The sequence below is a fragment of the Oenanthe melanoleuca genome, chromosome 1A (genome assembly GCF_029582105.1).
Source record: "Oenanthe melanoleuca isolate GR-GAL-2019-014 chromosome 1A, OMel1.0, whole genome shotgun sequence".
Classification (NCBI taxonomy): Eukaryota; Metazoa; Chordata; class Aves; order Passeriformes; family Muscicapidae; genus Oenanthe; species Oenanthe melanoleuca.
The window spans coordinates 25,097,902-25,121,904 of record NC_079334.1 but is presented as its reverse complement, the minus strand read 5'-3'; the positions used below and the strand labels follow the sequence as shown (position 1 = coordinate 25,121,904).

At 43.8% G+C, this 24,003-nt stretch overlaps 2 protein-coding genes and 1 long non-coding RNA gene across 3 annotated transcripts; 2 read left to right on the top strand and 1 right to left on the bottom strand.

Annotated features, from left to right (window-relative positions):
* Nucleotides 1–793: 793 nt before the first annotated feature.
* On the bottom strand, nt 794–13,714 carry LOC130267147 (uncharacterized). Its single transcript, XR_008843067.1, has 3 exons — nt 13,249–13,714; nt 4,400–4,569; nt 794–1,271 (listed from the first exon to the last, which is right to left on the bottom strand). It is a non-coding gene; the product is annotated as an uncharacterized LOC130267147 (long non-coding RNA).
* On the top strand, nt 9,008–13,706 carry APOLD1 (apolipoprotein L domain containing 1). Its single transcript, XM_056516432.1, has 2 exons — nt 9,008–9,112; nt 11,288–13,706. The coding sequence occupies exon 2, from the start codon at nt 11,293–11,295 to the stop codon at nt 12,031–12,033; it is 741 nt and encodes a 246-aa protein (XP_056372407.1). The 5' UTR covers nt 9,008–9,112; nt 11,288–11,292; the 3' UTR covers nt 12,034–13,706.
* A 1,823-nt stretch (nt 13,715–15,537) lies between the features above and the next one.
* DDX47 (DEAD-box helicase 47) lies at nt 15,538–23,490 on the top strand. The gene is made up of 12 exons (XM_056516424.1): nt 15,538–15,690; nt 16,275–16,368; nt 17,814–18,002; nt 18,677–18,748; nt 19,223–19,341; nt 19,847–19,918; nt 20,046–20,162; nt 20,306–20,452; nt 20,746–20,883; nt 22,227–22,297; nt 22,663–22,792; nt 22,886–23,490. Exons 1-12 carry the CDS (start codon nt 15,580–15,582, stop codon nt 23,003–23,005), a joined length of 1,380 nt encoding a protein of 459 aa, XP_056372399.1. The 5' UTR covers nt 15,538–15,579; the 3' UTR covers nt 23,006–23,490.
* Nucleotides 23,491–24,003: the final 513 nt, after the last annotated feature.

The window sequence follows — 24,003 nt, the reverse complement described above, 5'->3', positions numbered from 1 at the left end:
ACCTGCTGTTTCTTGTGTGATGAGCAGCACAAAAACCTGAAGTTGTGCACCAGAGATCTGTAGTCATGATCAAACTTATTTAAGATACGTGTAGTAGCACATATTTCCCTGCAATGCAGACATAAAAAAGAAGATATGAAGGATCCTTACTGGGAGAGATTCTCTCTCCCTCCCTCTTGTGCAGTTACCATCCCAATTACAGCCAGCTTTGCTCCTCACCTTAGAAGAGGTGAAATAAAAATGCAAAAGCAGGGTAGCTTTCCAATTATTGCATGTTTTTTTCAATTATTGCATGTCCCTTTTGTGATATTTGGCTCTAGGGAACAAAGCCAAGCAGCCACCATAGATGACATTAAAAGTCCTAGGAGGAGGACCTTACAAAGGTGCAGTGTTCAGCTGTTTGTACTCATACTGAGGATAATTCTTCTTGAACTCTTTCTCCTGTTCCTCCCCTTCCTTATGACTTTTCCACATGAACTCCTAACTGCACTGCATTTCACATTACCATGGCTTTCCCAAACATGTAAAGTCCATCTCTGTTTTGGAGATAGGAGAAGTGAAAGCCATTCATAATTCTTAAAAAGTTACTTGGATCCTCCTATTTTAGTCTGATTCATGTTTTCTACCCTTCTCCTGCTGAGACCCAGCTATAGGTGTTAATTGTCAACATTTCCTGTCAGCAGAAAAATGGTTCAGAGATGATTCATCTAATTTCATAGAGGGGAAAAAAAAATAGGGAAGGAAAAGGAAAAAAAAAAAAAAAACCAAAAAAAACCAGAACCACAAAGCTGTTCAAAATGCAATGAATTTGTCTGCTCATTTTAATTTTTAATTTTCCACAAACCTCAGCTCCCTGCCATACACACACACAGGCAAGGCCAAGAAGTCAGTCTGCAGGGGGGATCAGGATCAGGCCTGGAGAGGGGCTCTGGGCTCAGCCCCAACTCTGGGCACTGGACACCTCCCTGGGGCAGTGGGACCATGGCCAGGCAGGGCTGTGGGGAACTTGAGTCTGGCCCTATTTCTGTGTTCTGGGTAGAGGCTGATGGCTCTGGGGGGCTGGAAAGGACTCCAGGAACCAGAACAGGGTTGGGGGAGCCCCAGGAAATGCTGGGCAGGGACAGGCTGGGCTGGTGGTGCCCTGACAGTGCCTCTCCTTCTTGAAGTAGGGACTGTAAAAGGCTCTCAAAGGTACTGGTTCAGCAGCTCTCTTGACCCAGACAACAGGGAGCACTTTTGGCCAAGTTGCATGCAGATGTTTGGTTACAGTCCTAGTGGAGAGAGAAGCAGATTTCAGTCATAACAAAATCTACTGCCTCTTGCATTTATCATTGACAATGGATTTAGTCACGGAGTTTAGGTCCAGGATGGTTGGGAACAACAACTCCTGCACCTCAGTTTGGTGATTCTCAACTCTTTTGCCATCAAACACACAAAAATGTGAGAATGGGTTGGCTGTCCTTTTCTAGGGCCCAGAGCAGTCAGTTGCATCTGAAACATCCTTTCACCTTCATTTCAGCACCCTCACAAGGAAACATCTCAAGAGGCTTTGGACTAGGAGCAGCCAGCTTCAGCTTCCAAAATGTTCTTCTAAAATAATAGCATTTCCATCCCATGCAACAGTCATAAAACCCAAAGGAGACAGTAGAAAAAGCAGTTTGTTCCACCTTTCAGCTGCTATCTGGAGAAAATCCTGACCCACAGTTTTGGTTTGGGTGGCAATGTACAATCTCCCTACTGGTGGGGACTGGCATCCTTTCCCATCCCACTCTGAACCACAACATTCACATCACTTAGGCAGTTTTATTTCCTCTGAGGCAGCTGGCCTTAAACTTCTGGCTGACTGCAGCCCTTGGGGTTCACCTGCTCCCCATTGGTGCCCACCCTGGTCCAGCAGAGAACAACATCCTGCAGCTCCTCCACTTTCTGCAGAGAAGCCAGGAAGATGAGCCATAATGGCTCAGAAGAGGTGGACAAGAATCCTTCAGGGAGAAGAGGTTGCCCCCTCTCCTGCCCCTGTGTTGCTGGAGGGTGAAGATTGAAGATAATGTTCCCTGCACTTTTCCTGGAGGAAGCTGGGATGCAGAGCCAGCAAAGGAAAGGAGCATTTGGCTTTAATGTCCAGCAGCTGAAATGCTGACCTGAGTTAAGAACAAAAATAGCTGCTGCACCTGTGAAGACAGGAAAAACACATTAATTTGGGCAAGCAGGCATCTTCAGAGAAGAGTTAGAGGAGGAGGAATACTTCTGGTGGGTTGTTTCACCACCTTATTTTTCAGCATATGCAAGGTCTGTTATGTAAAGTGCTTAGTTGTGGGATCCTAAATACATCCCTGTCTCTTGTTCCTTTTCCACTAACTCCTCTGGCAGTTTTGAAATTATGAACAGATTCTAAGACTTTTTTAAAAATTACCTGCATGAAGCAATATTCTTTCCTCATTGCTGACATCTATGCAAATAAGGATTCTATGGCAGTTGTCCAATCACTTCCATATTAATAATAATTAAAAAAAAATTTAAAGACATTTTGTTCCAGAAATCTTACAAGGGAAAGATTCTTGTTGGTTTACAGAAACCTTTTCCAAGAAATACAAAGAGAAGAATGCAGCATGATTTACCCTTAACCATGGGGAAGTCTCAACCACCAGTCTTGAAAAGACACAGAACAAGGGAATTTAAAATCATTACCTGGTCAGTATTATAAAAGCTGTACCAGGTCAGAGGAGCAAACATTCAGGGAGCAAACATTCATCTGAAACTAAGGCCACCTACATTCACCATTTGTTCTGTCTGGAAGGCAATGAACAAACCACTGTCTTCCTCCCTGCCTGTTTCCCTACATATCAGATGAGAACAGGAACCTCCACAGTTCACTGAAAATGCTGCAGAACAGCAAGGAAGTGAATTGTCTGTAGCTCCATGTTGATAATCAGAGGTCCTGGATCCAAGCTGATGTGATTTTTGAGTATACATTCAGGAAATGCATCAGCCACCATACGCTTCCCGAAATATAAAAGGTGGTGAGAAGGAGGTGGCCTGGTTATCAATGCCTACTTGCAATCTACTGTGCTATGGAGGAAAAGATTCCTAGTGAGGAGCAGGTTTTAGGGAAAGAGACTGCTGTTTTCTAGGCTCCCTAATGACCACTCACTGTGAGAACACCATCCCACAGAAGAAGGAAGTGTTCCAGGTGCAATGATTGCTGTGCACTAAAGCTAAAGGAAGAAGGATCCTCATCTTCAGACATTACTGTAAAGAGGCACAAAGTACAACAACATATTTGCTTTTTGACATCCAATACAGCACCAGGTTCAAGTAAGGGCTTGAGGAAGAGAATACATTCACCCTTTCTCCCCAGTTCCAGTTCTCCACATCTGTAGAGCTGCTTCTAGCACTATACCAGCTCACTACAAAATGTTGTCATCTGATCTGAACAATCACTAGATGTGCTGCAAATATAATACCCAGCCTACAGGGGAGCCCTAGGATACTACAAGAGATATTAGTCAAAATCTGATCTCAAAAATGCAATTTGACCTTAAAGGCAGAGTTCACAAACAATCTTCAAAGCAGGCTTGTCAAATACAGGGTCTTGACTCATGATGGACATAATTAACAGACATATATTCATATATCTCCTGCTGAATACTGAGTTAAGTATGTGTCTCAGGTTGCAGTACAGGATGTGACCAGAAATGTGTATTCTATCACCATCTGTTGAACACCAGGAGGAGCAGTGATCCTTATCTCCATGGGAAATATTATCTGCTAATGGGCTATCTGTTAAAACCAGGTGGGGCAATCATCTTTATCTTTTCCACAACCCATCCTTTCTCCAGGAAGATATAATCTGTTAATGGGCCATTCAGTCCCACTGTATGACTGATAAAATTACATCATCCCACTAAAAGATGTTCCAGCCAGGGGGAGGAGCCAAGCCTTTCCTACCTAGATAAAAACTGAGATTTTGAACACCAAGGTACCTTCTTTCCACTGGATTTCAGAGGAATAACTGGACCTTTCCACATTATCACTGGACCTTCAGAGAAAAACTGCACCTTCTCCATGACCACTGCTTCAGCTGAACCACATCTGCCACTGCAGGAAGACTGTAGCCACCATATAATCAAACTGCTACCAACACCCTGACTGACAGGGTGGCAGATTGTATTCTGACTCTGTCAGGGTTGGCATTGTTCATTATAATACTGTATTTCTATTTTAATTTTCCTAGTAAAGAACTGTTATTCCTAATTCCCAGATCTTTGCCTGAGAACTCCTTAATTTCAAAATTATAATAACTCGGAGAGAGGGGGTTTACATTCTCCTTTTCAGTAAAGTCTTCTGCCTTTCTTAGCAGACACCTGTCCTCCAAACCAGGACAGTATGGATGTGGTACCTGTATGACAAATACTTGGGAGGCACAGAAGGCCACACTGAATGCTCATAGCCAGATGCCCATTTCTCTTTGTGTCTAGATGAGATCCATCCCTCTCGTGTAAGTGTTCTGTAGTTCAGAAGTGTTCCCAAGTCAGAAGTGCTCCTGGTGTCAGCAGGGTCCAAAGGTACCTGGAAAAATCCATGGTGAGAAGGGTTTGTTATGGGAGGGGACAGGGAGGGATGCACACTGCTACACACAGCCTTCCAAAACTGCATCTCCTGCTCACACTGAAGGTCAGCAAGGGCTGGTTTAAGGGACCATCTCTGTCCCACAGCAGTGTCTGTGGGACAGGATATTTGAAATTGGAACATAAACCTAGCACACCTGTGGGACATAGAACAAGGCAGGAATGGGATAAAGAATTGCTGTCTATAATTTATCACGTATTATAGAGCAGGTGCCAGGAAGAGATGGACTGATCAAGCTTTTGAGCTTGATTCTTTCTTCTCCTAGCTCTAGAGGGAGCTTCAGAGTGTGAATAAACTCACTGCATGTGAACCTCTAAAGAAGGCTGAAATTAGGTGAGATACATCTCTATCTGAAGTTCAAGATAACAGTTTTTAAGTTTTCCTGGACTTCTTTAGGTCTCTGTGTCTCTGTCATGTTTCTATAGTGCTAGATGGGAGGGTTAGTCAATGTAATGACAGTAACTTTTGATGCTCCTAGGCAATCTCAGCCAGAATTTGACAAAGCAATTAAGATTTCAAAGACACTGACTTCCTGAAAGTTTCAGAAAAATTAGTAGATTTTGTAATTGAGAAGAATCCAGACTCCTTTCTTTCAAGAGAAACATTGCCTTGTGAGCTCAGCCATCAAGAAATCCATTGGAAGAGAGACAAAAGAAACCAGGCTAATTTCTATGTTTTACCAACCTAATAGGTTTCTTATCAGTTCTGGAAATATGTTAACAATTCTCTATTTTCTGCAGTCCTGGAGGGGCTGGGTAGCCAGACTTGCTCTGGTGTGGTGCTGCTGGGGCCACTGCTAAGAAAGTGAGCAGAGAAAAGTGTCCCAGAAGCACTGGTCTCAGCAGAACCTGTGTGTGGCTGCACTGAAATACATTCAGCTGTGCCATGGCCAGGGCTGGAGGCTCCTGGGCTGAGAGGGGAGCTGCTCCTTCTCTGTCACAGCCAGTCTTGAGCCACACAGCCTGCACTGAAACATGGAATTAAAGCTGGCAAAAGGCAGCCTAAGCTGGTCTGTTTAAATACATTGCAGAAATTCATTCTCTGCATCCAAATAAATGCTTGATCTCTGCAAACACTGCCAACAGGGTTTTGACAAGGCAATTTCAGATGGTACTTTTGTTACATGAATGCTTGCTCACAAAGCAGGCACAGTCAGTGTGCTTGACTAATTTTCTGCTTAAATGGAACTAACAGGAGGTGTTCTCATCCCATTTCCTGTTCCCCTCACCCTGCTCTGCTCTTTGCAGCTTTCTTCAAACCCAGCTGAAGGCCCACATGCACCAGTCACCAGAGCCCAGAGCAGCCTGTCACATTCTGGAATGCTTTAAAAAAATTAATTTGAATCTACTTGTAAGGTTACTAAAAGCTGATGCAGTCTTTTTGTACCAATTTGATTTCTTTGTTTTGGTGTTGGCCTATTCTAGTTTCCACTGATTCTGAATTAATATCTTGCTGTGAAAAGTTAAGATTTGTCTTTGATACAACTGAAAAAGAACATAAAAGAAGAAAGGAGAGCTTTTAGCTCCCATGGCCCAGTAGTTAAGGTTGAAAGTACCAAGTATGGCAGAAATGTCCTGTTAAAAAGATGGTACATAAATGTAAATTTACTCAATTTTTGTCAGTTATTTGATCAAAACAATGTTAGTAAAGGAAGTGTTATAAATTTGCATTCACAGTAGCTGCAATCAGCTTCAGATCAAACACCTCTGCCATATATCCCTTCTGCTGGAGAGACCAGGAGCATAAAGACCAGTTCTTTCTGCCAAAATCCCCTGAAAGGAAGAGAGCTGAGGCAATAAAACATCCTTCCTTCCCTTTTCTGGTCACCTGCTCCCAAAAAGAGCCCTGGGGCATTTCAAGAGGATGTGGCTAGATGGGAAAGGGTGGAAAGGGTCATTGTGAAACACCTGCTGTGCCCCTTCCACCATCAAGCCCAAGTGCTTTGGAGGTCACCAACAGAGGCAGCAGCAGCAGAGGGGTTGGGTGAAACTCCTCCACCATCTTGCAGAACTGCCTAGTGAAGGTCAGACCTACTCCACACATCTGGAGATCCCTGATAAGCTAAGATTCACTCCAAGCAGCCTCCTGGAACCAACCTGGTGACCCAGCAGATGTACTTACATCTGGGCAAGTGCACTGAGGGCACTAGAAGCCTTTCAGTCCTTGGCAGGTGCTGAGAGAAGACACTTTTCTCCCATCCAGCTCCCATTCCCACCTGCTCACCTTTGCTGGAGTGGGTTATTCCAACTACCAGTGAGAGATACCAGCACTCTCACCAGAGGGATATTTGTGAGACTGTCAGCAGGGACAAGAACTGATAGCAAAATGCTGTGGTAGGGTCAGTCCCTAGGAAATAATGTTTCTTTTTGTAATACACTCTTTTCTAAAATCACATTGACATCTGTAGCTCCTCATGTGAAGTCCACAGTTTCTGGGTATGCACATTATTATAGGTGTGGATTATGGGGAAACATTTTCTTTAAATGGTGAAGGAGTCCAGGGGTGATTCCTCTGAGGAACCAGCCTCAGTTGAGACCAATACCCTGGGTGAAGTGCAGATCTTTCAGTGGGCATGAAAGTCTGTGAGGGAATAGTCTAAGAAAAATGAACTGTCTCTTCTGCACCCTAATCAGGTCCTTGCCCATAGACTGAGCATTGAAGGAGTTTCTGACAATATTTTGCAACTGAGTAAATGGAAAAAAGAGAACTGGGATAAAAAGAAAGGCAGCATCCAAAACTATGTCATAATTTGAGGCTCATTCTAGACTCCTTTTCCTTTTCTTTAGTATTTCACTTTTACCAAAACTCACTGTCCTAACAAGGCCATATCTGCAGGCACAAATTCTACCACAGATGCAGTTACATGGGAAAAAAGTGCCCTATTTTGTCTGGGAGTGTGAGAAAAGAACTCTCTATCAAGTGCAAACCCTTGCCAAGGCAGATGGGCTCCAATTCAAGCATATGCTTGCTAAAACAAAGGGAAGGGCTAAAGTGCAGCTTCCTTCAGTGTCAAAGCTCACCTTCCTGTTAACGTGCAGTATGTACAAATTGTAACAGCACTGCATATTTAGCCATCTTCAAAATGGTGTTTTCTCTTCTTATGTCTGCAACAGGTTGAAATAACTCTTCCATGCTATTTATTTTTTCATTCATGCTTCATCTCCCATAGGTCCACCCCTCAAAAAACATTTGATGCACTATTTCACACCTATTTGAACATAATTGTAAACTAAGTTGCCATTGAAATGAATAATTTTAGCCTTCTCCTCTCCCTGCTTGCTGCTTCTCAGTCTCAGCCCTTTTTAAGGTCAGCTCCAGCAATTGTGGCTACACATCCCACAAATTCAACAGGAAAGCTTCACTACTCTCTGACAGCTAGACAGTTTTCAAATTAGATGGGTCAGGGGCAAAATCAGAGCTTCCCTGTCAACAAATAGTCCTGAAGAGTAAGAATCCACCAAACAAGAAAGTAGATGCCCCATCTTCAAGCACAGCTGCTCAAAACAAATGTCTCCAGGACCACACAGGCCCTGTGGCCCATAAAGACATACATCACTTTGGACTACCACTGAGTGCCATGAAAAAAAGTTTTTTTCCTTATCCCATCAAAAGAATCTTTCTTTGATTAAAACTGGCCCTGGTTCAGCATGGAAGGCAGCACCAGGAATGGCACTTAGGCTGTTCCTCCCCAACACCTTCATCACTTCATCCCTCTGGCCACATCTGTATGGCACAGCTGCCAGGCAGCAAAACAGAGGATCCAAATGATCCTTTCTTTCTGAGCCAAATGATTCTTTCTTATTGATTGCTGGGCAGGTACTTCAGGAAAACAAGAGGGCTGTTTCTCAAGCATTGTGGTGCCTATGGTTAAGAAGCAGTAAAACCACAGGGTGATCACTCCTTTTGCAGCATGTACAAGGAAGGAGAAGGGATGGGAATTCAGAGCAATGATCTTGCTGTGGGGCTGCTTCCCTTTTATGGATTTTCCCAAAGAGCTGGGATTTTAAAAAATGCACTGGCCTTGAATGGAGTGGTTGGCTGGCTGATAGCTCCCCTGGCTCTAGATGTGTAGTGGAGGGAAAGTTAAATCATCAAGCAATCGGTGGCTCCAGCACAGAGTAAAGTCAGTTGCTATTTCAGGGAAAGGAAAGGCAACTGCTCCCTGCAGGGAATGTCTGCACTACCTCAGAGCCAAGAATAGGCTGCGATTTTTAACCTTTTTTTTCACCCTACACTTCAGGAAAAGCCAACACACAATGTTCATTCGCAGGGATCGTTTCCTGAACATGATGTGTGCTCGCTGTCCCACAGGTCACTTTCCAGTGTGTCACATCCTTCTGCACAAGAGAGAACAGGAAATGGCAAACTCCCAGTATGAGGCAAAGCATTCCCATCGCAGCAATTGGTCCACTGGAGCTATAAATTGGTCTCCTCCAGAAACAGATCAAAATTTGTCTTCTGGGAGCGTGGCTGGAAACTGAAGGTAAGTTTGAACCAGTAATTTTTGGAAGTCTTTGAGTACTCTATTAGGAAAGTGTTTGCAGATTTTGGACTAATGTATGCATTTACTGTTGGGGAGATTTTTCTCTAAGAGCAGGAGTTGGATTTCTTTTCCTTTGTGCTGGCATCAATCAATATCAAAAGATTTGCATCCCTACATGGCCTGTGCTATATATTGAATGATTGTTCTAATAAGTCAGTGAGATAGTCGCTGTTACTACCTGAGACACTTCTCAGCAACTAAATCTTCAGAATAAATTGTTAAAAGGCTACAGGAATTGACATATTTAATGATTATCATATTGATCTGTTGTTAAGTTATTGGTGATATGCTCATCATTCATTTCAATGCTGATATCCATTTAGATTAGTGCTTTATTTCTAATAGCTTTATTTCTAATTATAGTGTAAAAACAATAGGACACAGCCTCCAGTTTAGAGAAGCACAATGTACTAAGTGATTCAAATGATCCAATGACACCAAGAGAGACTGGGGGCATCTTCTGAAGGGCATAGGGGGTGTCTTAAAGGATCTGTGTGAGATGGATTAGGACAAACCAGAAGAAGAAGGAAAGATAGCAGTGAGAATTATTTATAAATACACTTCCAAATGAAAAAACTATTTATGGTACAAAGTTTTCTCCTTCTGAAATCTGAGGATTGTGCAGAATGAAGCCCCAAGGGTCCTAACTACATACTGTAACTTTATGAGGGATGAGACACCTTCAGTTCCCACAGTACAGAAGATTTAGAAGTGAAAAGGTGCCTGCAGCATAAACTGGCTTAGTGATAGTGTCTTTCTGCTACAGAGACTCCTTTTGGCAGTGAAGGCATTGTGGGCTCCAAACAGCTTCTCAGCTCTATGGCTGGACCTTGCTAGGTGCAGAGGCAGCACAGCTGTGTGCAAAATGCAGTTCTGTGAAGCACAGAAACTCTGCTTCCACCAGACAATCTCCTGTTGACTCTACTGCCTCAGGTTCCCTGTAAGCAGGGTTAAGATTGCTGACCTCCTTTGTAAAGCATTTTGCAGCCCTAGAGCAGCCTGAAAATGTTTATTGGAACGTTTCTTTCTGCCCTTGTGGCAAAGAACAGAGACAGCAAACAGAGATTGTCTAGCACAGAAGCACTGGATTCATCTTCTAGAGGTGAAGGCTCTCCTGATATCTTGCCAGAGGAGGTTTTCCAGAGCCAGCAGCTTTCAAGCCTTTTCTATTCACAGGCCTCTGTGTTTCCCCTGTTTCCCCATCCACAAGATAGTGCACACTAAAAATGGGCCTGCTTTTCTGATGTGCTCTTCATGACTCTTTTAAACAAGGTTTGTAGGCCTCCCTGCCACTATAACTGGGTATTTATGACCACAGGTTGGACTAAGCACCACAGAACAATAGTTTCCATCTTTGTTCATACACTGACACTGTGTTACAATAGAAAAAAAAAAAAAAAAATCCTGCAGGGCCTTGAGTTGCTGAAGCTTAAAGAAAGGAAGGATGTTCACAATACCCATCAAAGGCATTAATAAGCTACTCACCTCCCATATGGAAAATCCAGACATGGACTCCACTCTGCAGCTTCCCTCTGTCCTGCTTTAATAGGAAATCACCCCCAAACAAAAATCTGGGATGGTGGCTTTCACCTCCTTAGAGTCTGACCTTTCTTGTGAAAAAGAAAGGCCTTTTTTTCCAAGGTAAAGACTCCTTGGAGTCTGACCTTTCTTCTGTATTGCAAATCCTCTGAATCCCATCAGGAGGACAACAGATTAGCTCTGGCATCATTACTCTTCTGGGCACTGAGTCACTCAGGGGAATTTCTGTCCCCAGGGTTTGAAGGGACATTTCATGTCTTCACAGAGATAATGGTAACAGCACCTCTGACTGCAGTCCTTAGGATATTTTAGTCTTTGCAGGGATTAAGAAAAACATTTTAACCTTTCTCTGTCTGAAAGTGACAGTGAAATACGTAGTGAAATGTACACATTCATATGGGTATGTGTGTGTACGTGAGTGTGCAGGTGTGTGCAGACAGAAAACCTTTCTTGTAGCTGGGTGAAGCAACAAAAATTTGGCTGGATGCCATCCCTGAAATGGTAGTCCAGGATGAGCATGTCTCATGGGGTTTTTTTAACATAAATCCCAACTCAGACTTCTCTTTTCCTGGCCAGAAGCCATGGAGAGGAACAGCGCCGCCTCTCCACCCACAGCAGACCCCACACACCACTTCCACGCCGCCCTGCTGGACCAGAGACGGAGGCTGCGCGGCCAAATCGCTCACCTGCACAAGGCAGCTCGGAAACTCAACCGGCTGCGCACGCGGTCCGTGATTGCCAACGTGGGCGGGAGCGCCCTGACGGCGGCGGGAGCGGTCACGGCCATCCTGGGGCTGTCCCTCAGCCCCGCCACGCTGGGAGCCTCCCTGCTGGCCTCGGCCGTGGGGCTGGGCCTGGCCACGGCCGGCGGGGCCGTCAGCATCACTTCCGACCTCTCCCTGGTGCTCTGCAACTCCCGGGAGGTGAGGCGGGTGCAGGAAATCGCCACGACTTGTCGGAAACAGATGAGGGAAATCCTCGGCTGCCTGGAGTTCCTCCGCCGGGGGCAGGGCCCCGGCGACCCTGCGCTGCGGCAGTCGGAGAAGAGGGCGTCCATCTCGCTCTACAACTCCGTCTGCTTCATGGTCCTCTGCGGCTCCCACAGCTTCCTCGTGCCGGAGCACACCAAGGAGGCCACCAAAGTCAGCCAGGCTGTGCTGAAGGCCAAAATCCAGAAGCTGGCTGACAACCTTGAGACCTGCACCAGGGCAATGGATGAAGTCTGTGATCTCCTTGAGTCCAGAACAGAGCTTTCCCCATGTACGAGGAGACTCAGCTTGGGTGCAAAAACCACTGTTGAGAGCCTGAGACTGTCCAGCTGAAACAGCTTCAGTGTTACATATTAAAAATCTGGGGTTGGAGACATTCCATTAACTGAGACCATTAGCACTGCTGCCTGTTGTGTTACAGCTCAGGGTGCTGATGCTGCGAGGCAGACGTTCTGCAGAGCCCTGTTTGCCCAGCCATCTCCACTGCCCTGCTTCCCCCAGGCAGCAAAAAGGAGTAGGTCAGGTGGCAGATGAAATACCTGATGCCGACTGAACCTGGTCTGCAAATAACTTATGAATCTGTGAGTGGTACAAGGGCTGGTGTACCCTAAAAAAGCCAGCAGCTGCCAATTTCCAGTAGAGTACAATCCCATTACCAAGGTACATCTGGAAAGGCTGTAGAAAGAAGCAGCTCCAGACACAACAGACTATGGATAGTTCACCATCCCAGGGTGGAATAGCAGGGCCAGAATTTATCCCTTTTGAAGAAACCTCTCCGGACTGAGAACTGTGTTTGTATTCTATTTATTTACATAGAATGAATTTAAGGTTATGATATTGTATTTAAGAGTGTATATATATATATATCTATACATATATATTTTTTTTTAAAGGAGGCCTCTGTTTCAAAGGAAAGCTGTTGTTTTTCAGAGTAAAAGCAAGTCTGTAGCATGTGAGAGCAAGTTACCTGTTATTTTGCTGTGAGGAAGGGCAAATCCCTGTAGGAAAAGGAAAGCATGACCTGAATGCTGACAGTTATAAAATAGGTGAAACACAGTCAAACAGTGACAGTAGAGAGAAGAGTGACCCTGGGACCAGAGTCTGCCTCAGGGCATTGGTGGAAGGAAGCAGTTGGATCTCCTGCAGCCAGAAGGGAAACGTACGTTTCTGGTGTTACTGGTGTGAGCTGGAGCCCCACTGTGATGGGAGCACTCCTGAGAGGTGGAGGTGCCACCCTCCATGCAGTCAGGCAGCCTGTGAGACCCACAGTGATCATCTGTGAGGAGGGAGGCAGCACTCATGGAAAGCTACACAGACTCCTAGCAACGCTTCCTGGGGAAGGCTTCACATTAGTGAGATATATGTGGGTGCTAATATTCGGAGGGGTAGAGAGGAGTAGGATGATTCAGTGGCAGAGCCCCTACAAAGCAGGAGCAAGGACTGGGACCCTGCTTCAAGTGACTGTTCTGCTAAATATGCCCTTTGTGATTTTAAGCCGTCAGTACCTCAGTTTCCCGTCTAAAAATGGGGATAGTAGCACTTCCCTACCTCACAAGGATATTGCTGGGATCATCCACTGAGAAGTGCCCAAGCATGGTGATGATGGGGATCATGTCAGTACCTGAAAGAGGCACAAGGAAGAGACCCTGAAACTAGCTTGAGGTGACTAGAAGAGTTAATGCAGTGGTAACTCCCTCCACAAGCATGTCCCAGTGGGTAAGGGAAACTTCTCTGTGCAGGCACAAATCCAAATGATCAGAAAAGCCTACTCTGTAATTCTGTAACACTGACCAAGTTTTTAGGGAGGGCAACACTCCATGTCACAAAGCTTGAATCCTTGTCCTTTTAGTCTCTTCTTTTTGTGATATCAACATTTGTTTTAGTATGTTGTAGGAAGAATGAAAGCTCTGGCTCCCCAGAGTGGGACTGAAATGCTTTTGAAATTCACGCCTGTTTGCCAGAAATTAACAAGCAGACTGCTGATTCAAATAAATGAATATGAAGCACTTTTGTGTCAGTGTCTCTCTGCACACCTGGAGGTGATGTGCTGTCCACATTGTCCATCTTGTCTCATTATGCACCCCTTATGAAATAGCTGACATTATATCTGCACTAAAATTCATCTGCTGGGGATGCTCTCACCCTGAAATGCAGTAGAGCTAGGAGCATATTTGTTTAAAAGCCAAGCATGGAGTGAAAATTTCTAAATCCAGTATAATCTGCAGTGTCCTGTGCTGAAAAGCACAAAAAAAGAATTACTACTTAGAAGCTGTATATTTATTTTATATGCATGAATGCTCCCAACAGCTGCTTAAGACAGGAGAAAACTTTCATTCAAATACATCTATTACAATAGGGAATTGCACAAAATAGAATTTCACCAGAATAGAATTGCTCCACCCTGCTCCTCACTAAAACAGCACCATATTATATGGGCAAGGAGTTCAATAAAGAATCAAAAGCAGTGACTTCCTGTCATATCCCTGACTCCCCTTCCTGAGACATCCCAGTGACCCTTACAGTTCATGTCTACGTGCTGGCCAGGCTTAACCTACAGCTCTAATGATACACAGCAAGCTGATACATATGGTAACAATGAGCATCCAGACAGGGTGGGTTTTTTTTTTTTTTTTGTTTTGTTTTGTTTTGTTTTGTTTTGTTTTGTTTTGTTTTGTTTTGTTTTGTTTTGTTTTAATTTATCACTGCTTCTGAGCACAGTGGGATGCAGCAGTTTCATTTTTACTCCTGCCCATTAATTGTTCCAGGTTTCCTCTTCTCTCCCTGTCACGCAGAGGGTTCACTCGTATTTCCTCTCACTTTCCTCATTGTCCTGGGAGCAGAGGAAATGCCAGGCTTGGAATCCAGGGACAGATGCTGAAGTGTATCAGCATTTCCACTGAGAGCACGCCCAAACAGCTTTCCCAGAGAGAGGGAAGTCTGCACAGAAACGCAGCCATGAGTTTCATTTGGGAGCCAGCTCTGCTGTCCTTTTGAAGCCCAAACATCTGACCCTAGCATCCTGTATTTGTTAGCCTTCTTTTCCCTAAAACAAAGGAACCTCACCTAGCTGCAAGGTTGCCCTGCTGCAATCAGCATCAGGACTACAGATCAGAGAGGTTACACTCAGACCAGATGGAAACCAATGACTCAGAAACTTCCATCATGGAGATATTTTGGCACTACACTCCCTGGACAGTCATTAAATATCCATTTTCACCTCTCAGCAAGCACTTACAGCCCTGAGTCACAACAGCAGCAATCAAGAGAGCTGGGAGAGTGTTTGCACCTATTCTCATCCTGTACTCTCTCATTTCATGATTTGAGTTGCCACAGTTCCGTTTATTTTGTACTTCTGGCACTTCAAAAATTCATACTAGCAATTACCATAAACAGGAAAACAACGTAGGACAATGACAGCTCTTTTCCCTCTTCCCATCACTAATGCTTCAAAATGTTTCACACCAACACATCCGAAGCACGTAATTTGTTCTTTAGATGCATTATGGATGTAAGTTTATACATATCCTTGTCTTTTCGTGCCTGTAAAAGGTAAGAACTGGGAACAGCATCAAGCGCTGAGGGCAGGCCTGAGGCCTGGCCGCTGGGGTTAGTGCCGGGCGGGCAGGCTGGCAGCATTCCCACAGCCAGCGCAGGGTGCCCTTGTCCCCGCACAGGCGGGAGATCCGCAGCTCTCCCTTCCCTGGGCACCTCTCGGAACTGAGGGAAAACTCTCCCTTCCCTGGGCACTTCTCGGAACTGAGGGAAAACTCACCCGCCCTGTTCGGCTCTCTCTCTCCGGAACTACAAATCCCATCGCGACCCGAGGAGGACTACAGCTCCCAGAGTGCTCTGCGCTACACCGGGAGAGGACGGGCCAAAATGGCGGCAGGAGAGGAGGAAGGGTCAGCGCCGGAGCAGGAGCGGGAGCAGGAGGAGCAGGAGGCGGCGGCGGCGGCGGCGGCGGAGGAGCCACGGAGCTTCAAGGACTTGGTGAGGCTGGGCCGGAGCCGCTTCTGCCCCCGGTGCCGGCTGCCGTGTCCCGAGGAGCGGCGCGGGTGAGGCCGGGGCAGCTCCCGTGTGCAGACACGTGCGGCGCTCCGCGGGCAGCGGTGCCGGGCCCGGGCAGGAGCTGCGGGCGCTCGGCCGCTGCCCCGCTGCGGTTCGCATTGCTGCTGCCATCGCCCCTCTATCCGCAGCCGGCCGCCGCTGTCTTCAAGCTGTTTTAACTTGACGTGGTGTTTTTTGTTTTCTATGGTCGTGGGTCACCCTGAGGTGAAGAGATAGTTGTGTATGGGGAGGGAAGTTGCTAGTGTAAACTAGGGTGAAACCGACCATATTCTGTCTGTGACAGTCGTCTCTAACAGATTTTGAACAGATCCGGTGAGGTTACTGATGGAAGTGGGGATCACTGTGAACAGCCTGCCCTTTCAGAGAGTCGCATTGGGGGCCTGGTGGGGTTTGTCTCTGCTAGAGACAAGTCGGCTCCGTTGCAGCACGTATTTAATTTAACTCTGATTTAATTTGGATCTTTTTGGTGATGTCTGTTTCCCTTTTCTCTTGTCACTTATGCCCAGGGAGTGACAGATGTCCTGTGTGAAGCTTGTGACCAGCTGGGATGGAAGGTACCAACGAAGATCCAAATTGAGGCAATTCCAGTGGCTCTCCAAGGTGAGCAGTGTACTTTGATCCTGAACTGGGGACTGCTCCAGGAGCTCTGTGTGAGAGGGATCAGGGATGAAATGTGTCCCAGCTTCTTAACTGTTGAGCATCTCTGCTTAGAGGTAGTTTTCATATTCATTCAGTGTCTTTCCCAGGTGGAGCTTGGAATATTAGTTTATCCTATAACACTGCCTGCAGTCACAGACTTTCAAATGGATACAAACACTTCTTGAGTGGCCACTCCTGTTGTTTAGTTCTGACTCTCCATGTTAAATATAATTCTTATTAATCATTTGAACTGCTAGTCTGCATTGATCATTTTGTTCCTAAAATACTCAAGGATACACAGGCAGCTTCCAATAGGTTTTGGATTGTGCTGCTTCTGACAGAGACCTACAGAGTGTGTGTGTATGTGTGTTCTGAAAGTGAAGATGCCTTGACTGATTCTATGGTGTGTATAATTTGCTTTGTTGTGAGCAGGCAACTCTTTGAAATTAGATTTCCAAAGTAAGTAATAATCAGACCACGGTAACTTTCTGTAAGCACTCTGGAGTTACAAAAAAAAAAAAAAAATAAAATAAAATCACTGAATTCAGCAGACATTTCTGCCTCTAGAAATATAGGGGTTTTTTTAAACAAAACCCTCCAAAACACACTCAAGGAGGAAAGGAGCAACATAGTGGCAGAATGGGAACAAACTTTCATTATCTGCTCAGTTCTAGCATTTAACTTTTGTCAGACTCTTTTAGTACACATATAAGATTCTTTTGGGGAAAATAAAAACAAACACAAAGGTAAGACTGCATTCCTGAGAAATTGTTTCCATTATAAGGTCTATTGACAGCATGTTCATTCTAAAGCTGTATGAGCTTAGGAGGTGATAATGAATTCTGTTGATGAATTCCACCTTGTTGCTTGCATTGTTTTTGGTGCAAAGACTTTCTGTCCTACCCTTGCTACTGCAAACTGGTTTATATTACTCTTAATCAGTGGCACAGGTGTGGCTTGTGAGATGTGAGTTTGGTAGTGCTTTATCCTGTAGTTTGTGTGACTGAAGTCTCAAACATCACAGTCTGTTTCTTTGTAAGCCAGTAAACAAACATTTGAACTGTAATTGTGAGATAGAGTCATTAAGCTGTAAACTGATGTCAGATTTGAGACATAATAAAGTAAAACTTATTTTGAGCATGAAACCCTGTATATTAACAGAAATTTAACTAGAAAATTTACTTTTGAGATTGTAATCATTGTACAATAAAAATCAGAGTCTAAAAATGCTTCAGAGAGATTCTGAAATTGTTTCGTTTGGCCCTTTGGTTTTTTTTTTTCTTCTGTGTATCTGCCTTTTTTTCTGTCCTGAGAGAATTCTTGTGTTTTGTTGCACAGTGCTTTAAAATCTTCTTTCTCTGTTCTGAGTGTATAACAGTTTTTTGCCCCCTTGCTCCTTCTGGCAGGCAGAGATGTCATTGGACTGGCAGAAACTGGCTCTGGAAAAACAGGAGCTTTTGCTTTGCCAATTCTTCAAGCACTGCTGGAAACACCTCAGCGATTATTTGCTCTTGTCCTCACACCAACAAGGGAGCTGGCCTTTCAAATCTCAGAGCAGTTTGAAGCTCTTGGATCCTCCATTGGTGTTCAAAGCAGTAAGTAGCTTTTATGGTATTGGACTAGTTTGTGTCAGCTCGAGATTGCAAAGCTAAAAATAGAGGATTTGTATGAGGGGTTGAACAAAATGTGACAAAAGCTTATGCTGCTGGAAGACAGAGATATGGTATCAGGTTTGCAAAAAAAAGACTTGGATGGTCTTTCCTGATGGAGCAGTCTACAACTGTTCTGCATTCTATGTCTAAATAGTTAAATTAATAGTGGAAGTAGAAGATAATGTTCTCAGTAGTGGGTTGTAGTGGGTCTGTGTCCAGTGAAATTACATAGAGCTCTCTGCTATGGTGTGATGTACTTTAATCTTCCTTTGAGACTGTCTGTATTGATTCTTTAGAGAATCTGTCAAAAAAAGCTTTGTGGGTATTTTTAGAATTCCTAGATTTTTGCAGCTGAGTTAAACTGCAACGAACAGATTCTGCCTGTAGCTCTTCAGTTGTGAAAATAAAATAGTTGTGGCCAGTAAGGAATTAATTGCATGGCTTAATAAGCCTGGGAAGGCCAGATATGCTAAAATAAAGTAAATTGTCATAAAAATAAGTAGCTTTTCATTTGTACAGAGTTGCTGTGGGTGGTGGGCAGTAGGAGTAAATGCTGCAGTGCCAGGGGAAGGCTGGTGCTACAGCGAGGGATTCACTCCACTCTGTTTATCCTGCAGCGGTTATTGTTGGTGGAATTGACACAATGTCTCAATCTCTGGCGTTGGCCAAGAAACCACACGTTATAATTGGTAAGTTGATGTGCTGAGGATGTGGAGTATGAATGTTACCAAACTGCAGCTAACCAAAGAAAGCAAAGTATATCCTTTGTTTGTTTTTTGTCCCAAGCTCTGAATACTGGCTTGTTAAAGTTTTTAAAGTATCCACCAGTAACTTGTTGCTACAAGCTCATTCCAAAGCATTCCTGCTGGACCTAGAGTGCTTTTGGCTTGTTTTTTTCATTCTCCTCAAGTATTTAAAATGCTGCTCTCATCCTTCACAGTACAGCTTGCCTACAGTCTTTTTTGTGTCACTTCTTTTTAGGACATTCTTCAGAGAGTCTGACTCCATTAGTCTTTGAAGATACCTTATGAAAGAGTTATTCCCACAGAGAAATCTTTACTTTTGGGCACAGAATCCCGTTTCTGTAATGGGCAAATCTCTTGCTTGTTTGGATATTTTCCTTTGCTTTCCTTCTGAATTTTCTCTCATGATGCTGTTGATAGCAACCCCTGGCCGTCTGGTTGATCATCTGGAGAACACAAAGGGCTTCAACTTACGAGCTCTGAAGTTCCTGGTGATGGATGAGGCTGACCGGATTCTTAACATGGATTTTGAGACAGAGGTAGGAATCTTCTAAAAGACAAGTTTGGAACACCATAGAACACCATGGTCACATAGTAAACACTGAGCTGTTCTGTAGAAATTAGTAGTAAATTGTAACTAAGATCTAATAATTACACAAAAGTCTGTGGTGGGATTAGAACACAGCAGAGTTCTGCAGAGTACTGCCAAGACAGCAGGAGGCACTTTGTCTCTGAAATCCACTGGTGTCTCTGGAATGCCTGATGTAGAATGTGGTTAGTGTCAAAAACACTATCACACACACATTCATTCCTGCAGAAACATTGCCTGGTATTTGCACTGTTGTTGGACTTTTGGAGTTCACACTGCCTAATTGTTAACAAGGTATCAGCCTACACCATCTCTTTAGAAGAGAAAAAATTTGTTCCTACTGTATGTTTACACATGCATTACTCTTCCTGTGGATGATCTTTGTATTTGTGGAAGGCTTGTGTCTTGCTTGCATGTAATATTTAGTATTTCCATTTTCTTATTTTTTTTTACAGGTGGATAAGATACTAAAAGTGATTCCTCGAGACAGAAAGACATTCCTGTTTTCTGCCACCATGACCAAGAAGGTGGGAGCAGACTAATCTGTTTTAGTTCTTTTCCATGAGGCTGTCCTCTTGACTTGACTGTATTAATACAATTTTCTGACAAGATCTCTGTCTAAATTTCTGAACTAAATTTCATTGATCTTACCAGGTTCAAAAACTCCAGCGTGCTGCTCTGAAGAATCCTGTTAAATGTGCTGTTTCTTCCAAGTACCAGACAGTAGAAAAACTACAGCAATACTACATTTTTATTCCCTCCAAATTCAAGGTAATGGCACTTCTGTTTCTTCTCTCTTATTGTCTTTTCTTGTTCCCACATCTGTCCAGTATCTTGTAATTTTCTGAGTCGTAGACTTAATGTTGCACATGTGATTATCTCTGAATTTTTCTGACCTCTCTGTTTCTTTACAGGACAGCTACCTGGTTTATATCCTGAATGAACTGGCTGGTAACTCTTTCATGATATTCTGTAGTACATGTAACAATACCCAGAGGACTGCTCTACTGCTCCGCAACCTGGGGTTCACTGCCATTCCCCTCCACGGGCAGATGAGTCAGGTATGGGCATGGCCCCACAGAATAGAGTAGGCAGGGGCCTGGGGCTTGGGAAATGGGCTGCACCATACTGAGCCACACCTCAGGAGTATTTCACAGCTAGTGGACTGGACTGATCCATAGAAACTCAACTAATGTGAATGCTGCCCTGCATTCTGAAATATTTTTAAAATAAATTAGAGAAGTGAAATTTGAGTAGTTTATCCCCCAGTTCTTTTGTGCCAGTATTTTAACAAGAGCATATTAGAAATTAGAGTGAGTGTTACTTTCTCATTCCCTTTTTGTCCTTTTTCCAGAATAAACGTTTGGGCTCTCTAAACAAGTTCAAGGCAAAGGCACGTTCTATTCTGCTGGCCACTGATGTTGCAAGCAGAGGTCTGGACATCCCACATGTGGATGTGGTGATAAACTTTGATATTCCTACACATTCTAAGGTAAGCCTGTCTGTGTGCCAGCTGAGAGCTTCTGGTCACTGGGAGCAGATAGACAAAGAAGGTAGACGAAGGAACAGAGACTTCTTTCCTCTGTTCTGCTGACTGGAAGCCTAATTCATGATTTTGTACATTGAAAGGTGTAGTCCAGCCTCCACAATTGAGTTGGTGTCTCTGTTTGTATGGTCTTATGGCCTGGGTTGTAGAAGTGATCCTGAGTAAAGAGGGGAAGTGAGGACTGCTTTGCATTTCTGCTTAGACTGTATATTTGCCTTATTACATTAAAGGACTTTGAAAACAGTTTTAACGTATTACTAATTTCATGTAGTCATCTGTGTGCCTGTGATCCAGGTCTACCTTCATATTTTAAACTGTTCAAAAAAAAACAAAAAATAAATTCTCTCATTATGATATTCAACAAGCATTTGGTTAAGAAAGATGTCCTTAATATGTGTCACCTTCATATCACAAAAGTACAGCAAAAGGAAAAGAAAGTAAGTTACCAGCTCTGTCTCAGGGATGTGCCTGTTTCCCAGCTTAGTTCCAGAAAGCATATTATTAATGTGCACTTCAGGAGATGCTATTGTTGCTTACAATGATTAAAGATACTGTGCCTTACAAACAGAAGAAAGCATGGTAGGTCTTTTGAAGACACTCCTTTTGTAAAAGCACAAAAGTAAGAAAAAAAGAAGAAAAACCGTGGGGGCAGCAGCTTGAATGGTGTTATTATGGTCTTTGTGCTCTTCTCTCTCATCTAACACATGGAACAGATCCTTTCTTACAGTGCTTTCTCTTCAAATCCTATATGGAGAAGGGAGTATTTTAATTTCCATAATGTAATATAAAACCTGGAAAACAGCCTAGAACCATATTGACCAAAGATGCTCAATAGATCAGATTCTTCTAAATTACTCTCAATCATCCTTTCACCATGCTTACCAAGTTTAAATCTACTTGTCAGAGAGTTTCTCTGGAAGATGAACTATGCAGAGCACTAGTTCCCAAGATTGAAAATGCATGCATGGGGGTCACTGGATATTAGCTTTCCAAGGAAGTGAGAGTGAAGTCTTGGCAAAGGTCATGTATTGCAACTTTTGTCCTGCAGTCTGGAACAATTGGAGTTGGTCTTCTCATTTAAAAAGACAATAATTCAAATGTTAAAACCAAAGTTATGCCTCCACTTACACCACTTCTCAAAACCTGATGCTGCACATTTAATCCTGGCACTATGTTTTTGAGATTCTCTTGTTCTTTCCTAAAGAGAAAGCATATAGGCTGATCTGCCATAAGATCTGTTCTGTGTTTGGTGAACATATATTATTGCTTATCAAGAAAATTCTTTCCAGGATTACATTCATCGTGTTGGGAGAACAGCTCGAGCTGGGAGATCTGGCAAATCTATCACCTTTGTCACACAGTAAGTGATAAAATTTATCATACTTATTCTTTCCAGCTGTGTTTCAGAGCAGACAATATCTGACCTTGTTCTGGGTGAAAATAAAATACTACTTTTCATTTTGAAGTGCCAGTTGGTTTTATATAGTTGAAGGCGACAGAATTCAAAGCCCAGGGTGGGGAGGAAGGAAAGTCTAGATAAATTCTAGAAGCAGGTATTCATTGAGCAGAACTGTTTGTAACTGGACTATACAATATATTTATATAAATATATAAATGCTTAACAGTGTTATCTGTGGGCTGGAGATAAGGGGTGAAGTCTGTGAGTGGTGACAGCTGAGGCCCTCTCAGGAGGGCTGATCCAGCTGGTGTTTTGTCTCTCCTCAGGTATGATGTAGAGCTGTTCCAGCGCATTGAACACCTGATTGGCAAGAAGCTGCCAGCATTCCCCATGCAAGAGGAGGAAGTTATGATGCTGACAGAGCGTGTGGCTGAGGCCCAGAGGTTTGCTCGGATGGTGGGTGCTGGCTCTTTGACCCTGTCCTTGCTGTTGCAGTCTGGATTTCTGCAGGTGCCAGAACTCTGGGTCAATCTGTTGGTTGCATTGCAGGAGCTGCGGGAGCAGGGAGAGAAGAAGCGATCTCGGAATGACGATGATGACACAGAAGAGGCTATTGGTGTCAGGAATAAGGTGGCAGGAGGGAAAAAGAAGAAAAGGAAAGCCTTCTAGTTTGGTATTTGAACAGACTTTATTTTTCTCTTTGTGGCTGAGCTATCAAAAACAGTCTACCAAGCCATCTCCAGTGGATTTTTTTTTTCAGAACTACATACGAAATTTGGCAGTCCCTGAGGAAAAAGCCTACTTTTTTTCTTCACCAGCTACAGACTTAGCTTGGCCCATGTTGGTGCCATGGTACCAGTTTTCCTTTCAGGGACACCATCAGAGACCATCACCTCTGGACCTGGAAGCAGCTGTGGTCTGGCCCTGCTCATTCACTATGAAGTGCAGTGTGAGTGCAGCTTTTGCACTGCTGCAGCCTGTCCCACTATCCAGTCTCACTGAGTGCATCTGGAGTCAGATCTGGCAGAAGAAAGAGAGGAAAAAGTTAAAAAGAAGTGACTGAGTTTTCACAGCACGGCTGTGATGCCCTTGCTTTGGTGAAGGAATGTGTTACATTGAGAACTCAAAATATATTTTGCTTAATTTTAAAGCTACCTGGTTTTCCTTGTCTTGTCACTGACCTGTTCACTTTGTGTATCAGCTCTGCTGGAAGGTTTTATTCTTGGGTTAATCCTAGCAACTCAGATGTGACATCAGTAGCTTAGATTTGTCAGCTGAAGAGCAGTCCAGCACAGAGAGTATGTGTTCCAGCAGGATGAAACTATTCACTGCCTGGAATTCAATCCAATATCTGCTAAAGATTGACACCATCAAGGATAGGTCTGAGTTTTGGGTGGGGTTTTTGTGGCTGATTCTCGTAGTACTTAAAAGTGAACACAAGAGGGAGGTATTTACGTGGGAAAGCAACTCTCAAGAAGGAGGTGCAGGAAAACTGGTATTCTGGAAAGCTCTTTGTTTCCCTAGGCAGGGAACTTTGTTACTCTTAGCCAGTGTCCCATGCCAGATAAATAGATTTTTGCAAGAGTGAGATAAATGTACTTCATATAAAACCAGAAGGTTACTGCTAGTTGTCAATGACAATAAAAATTTTCACACAGGATGTTCCT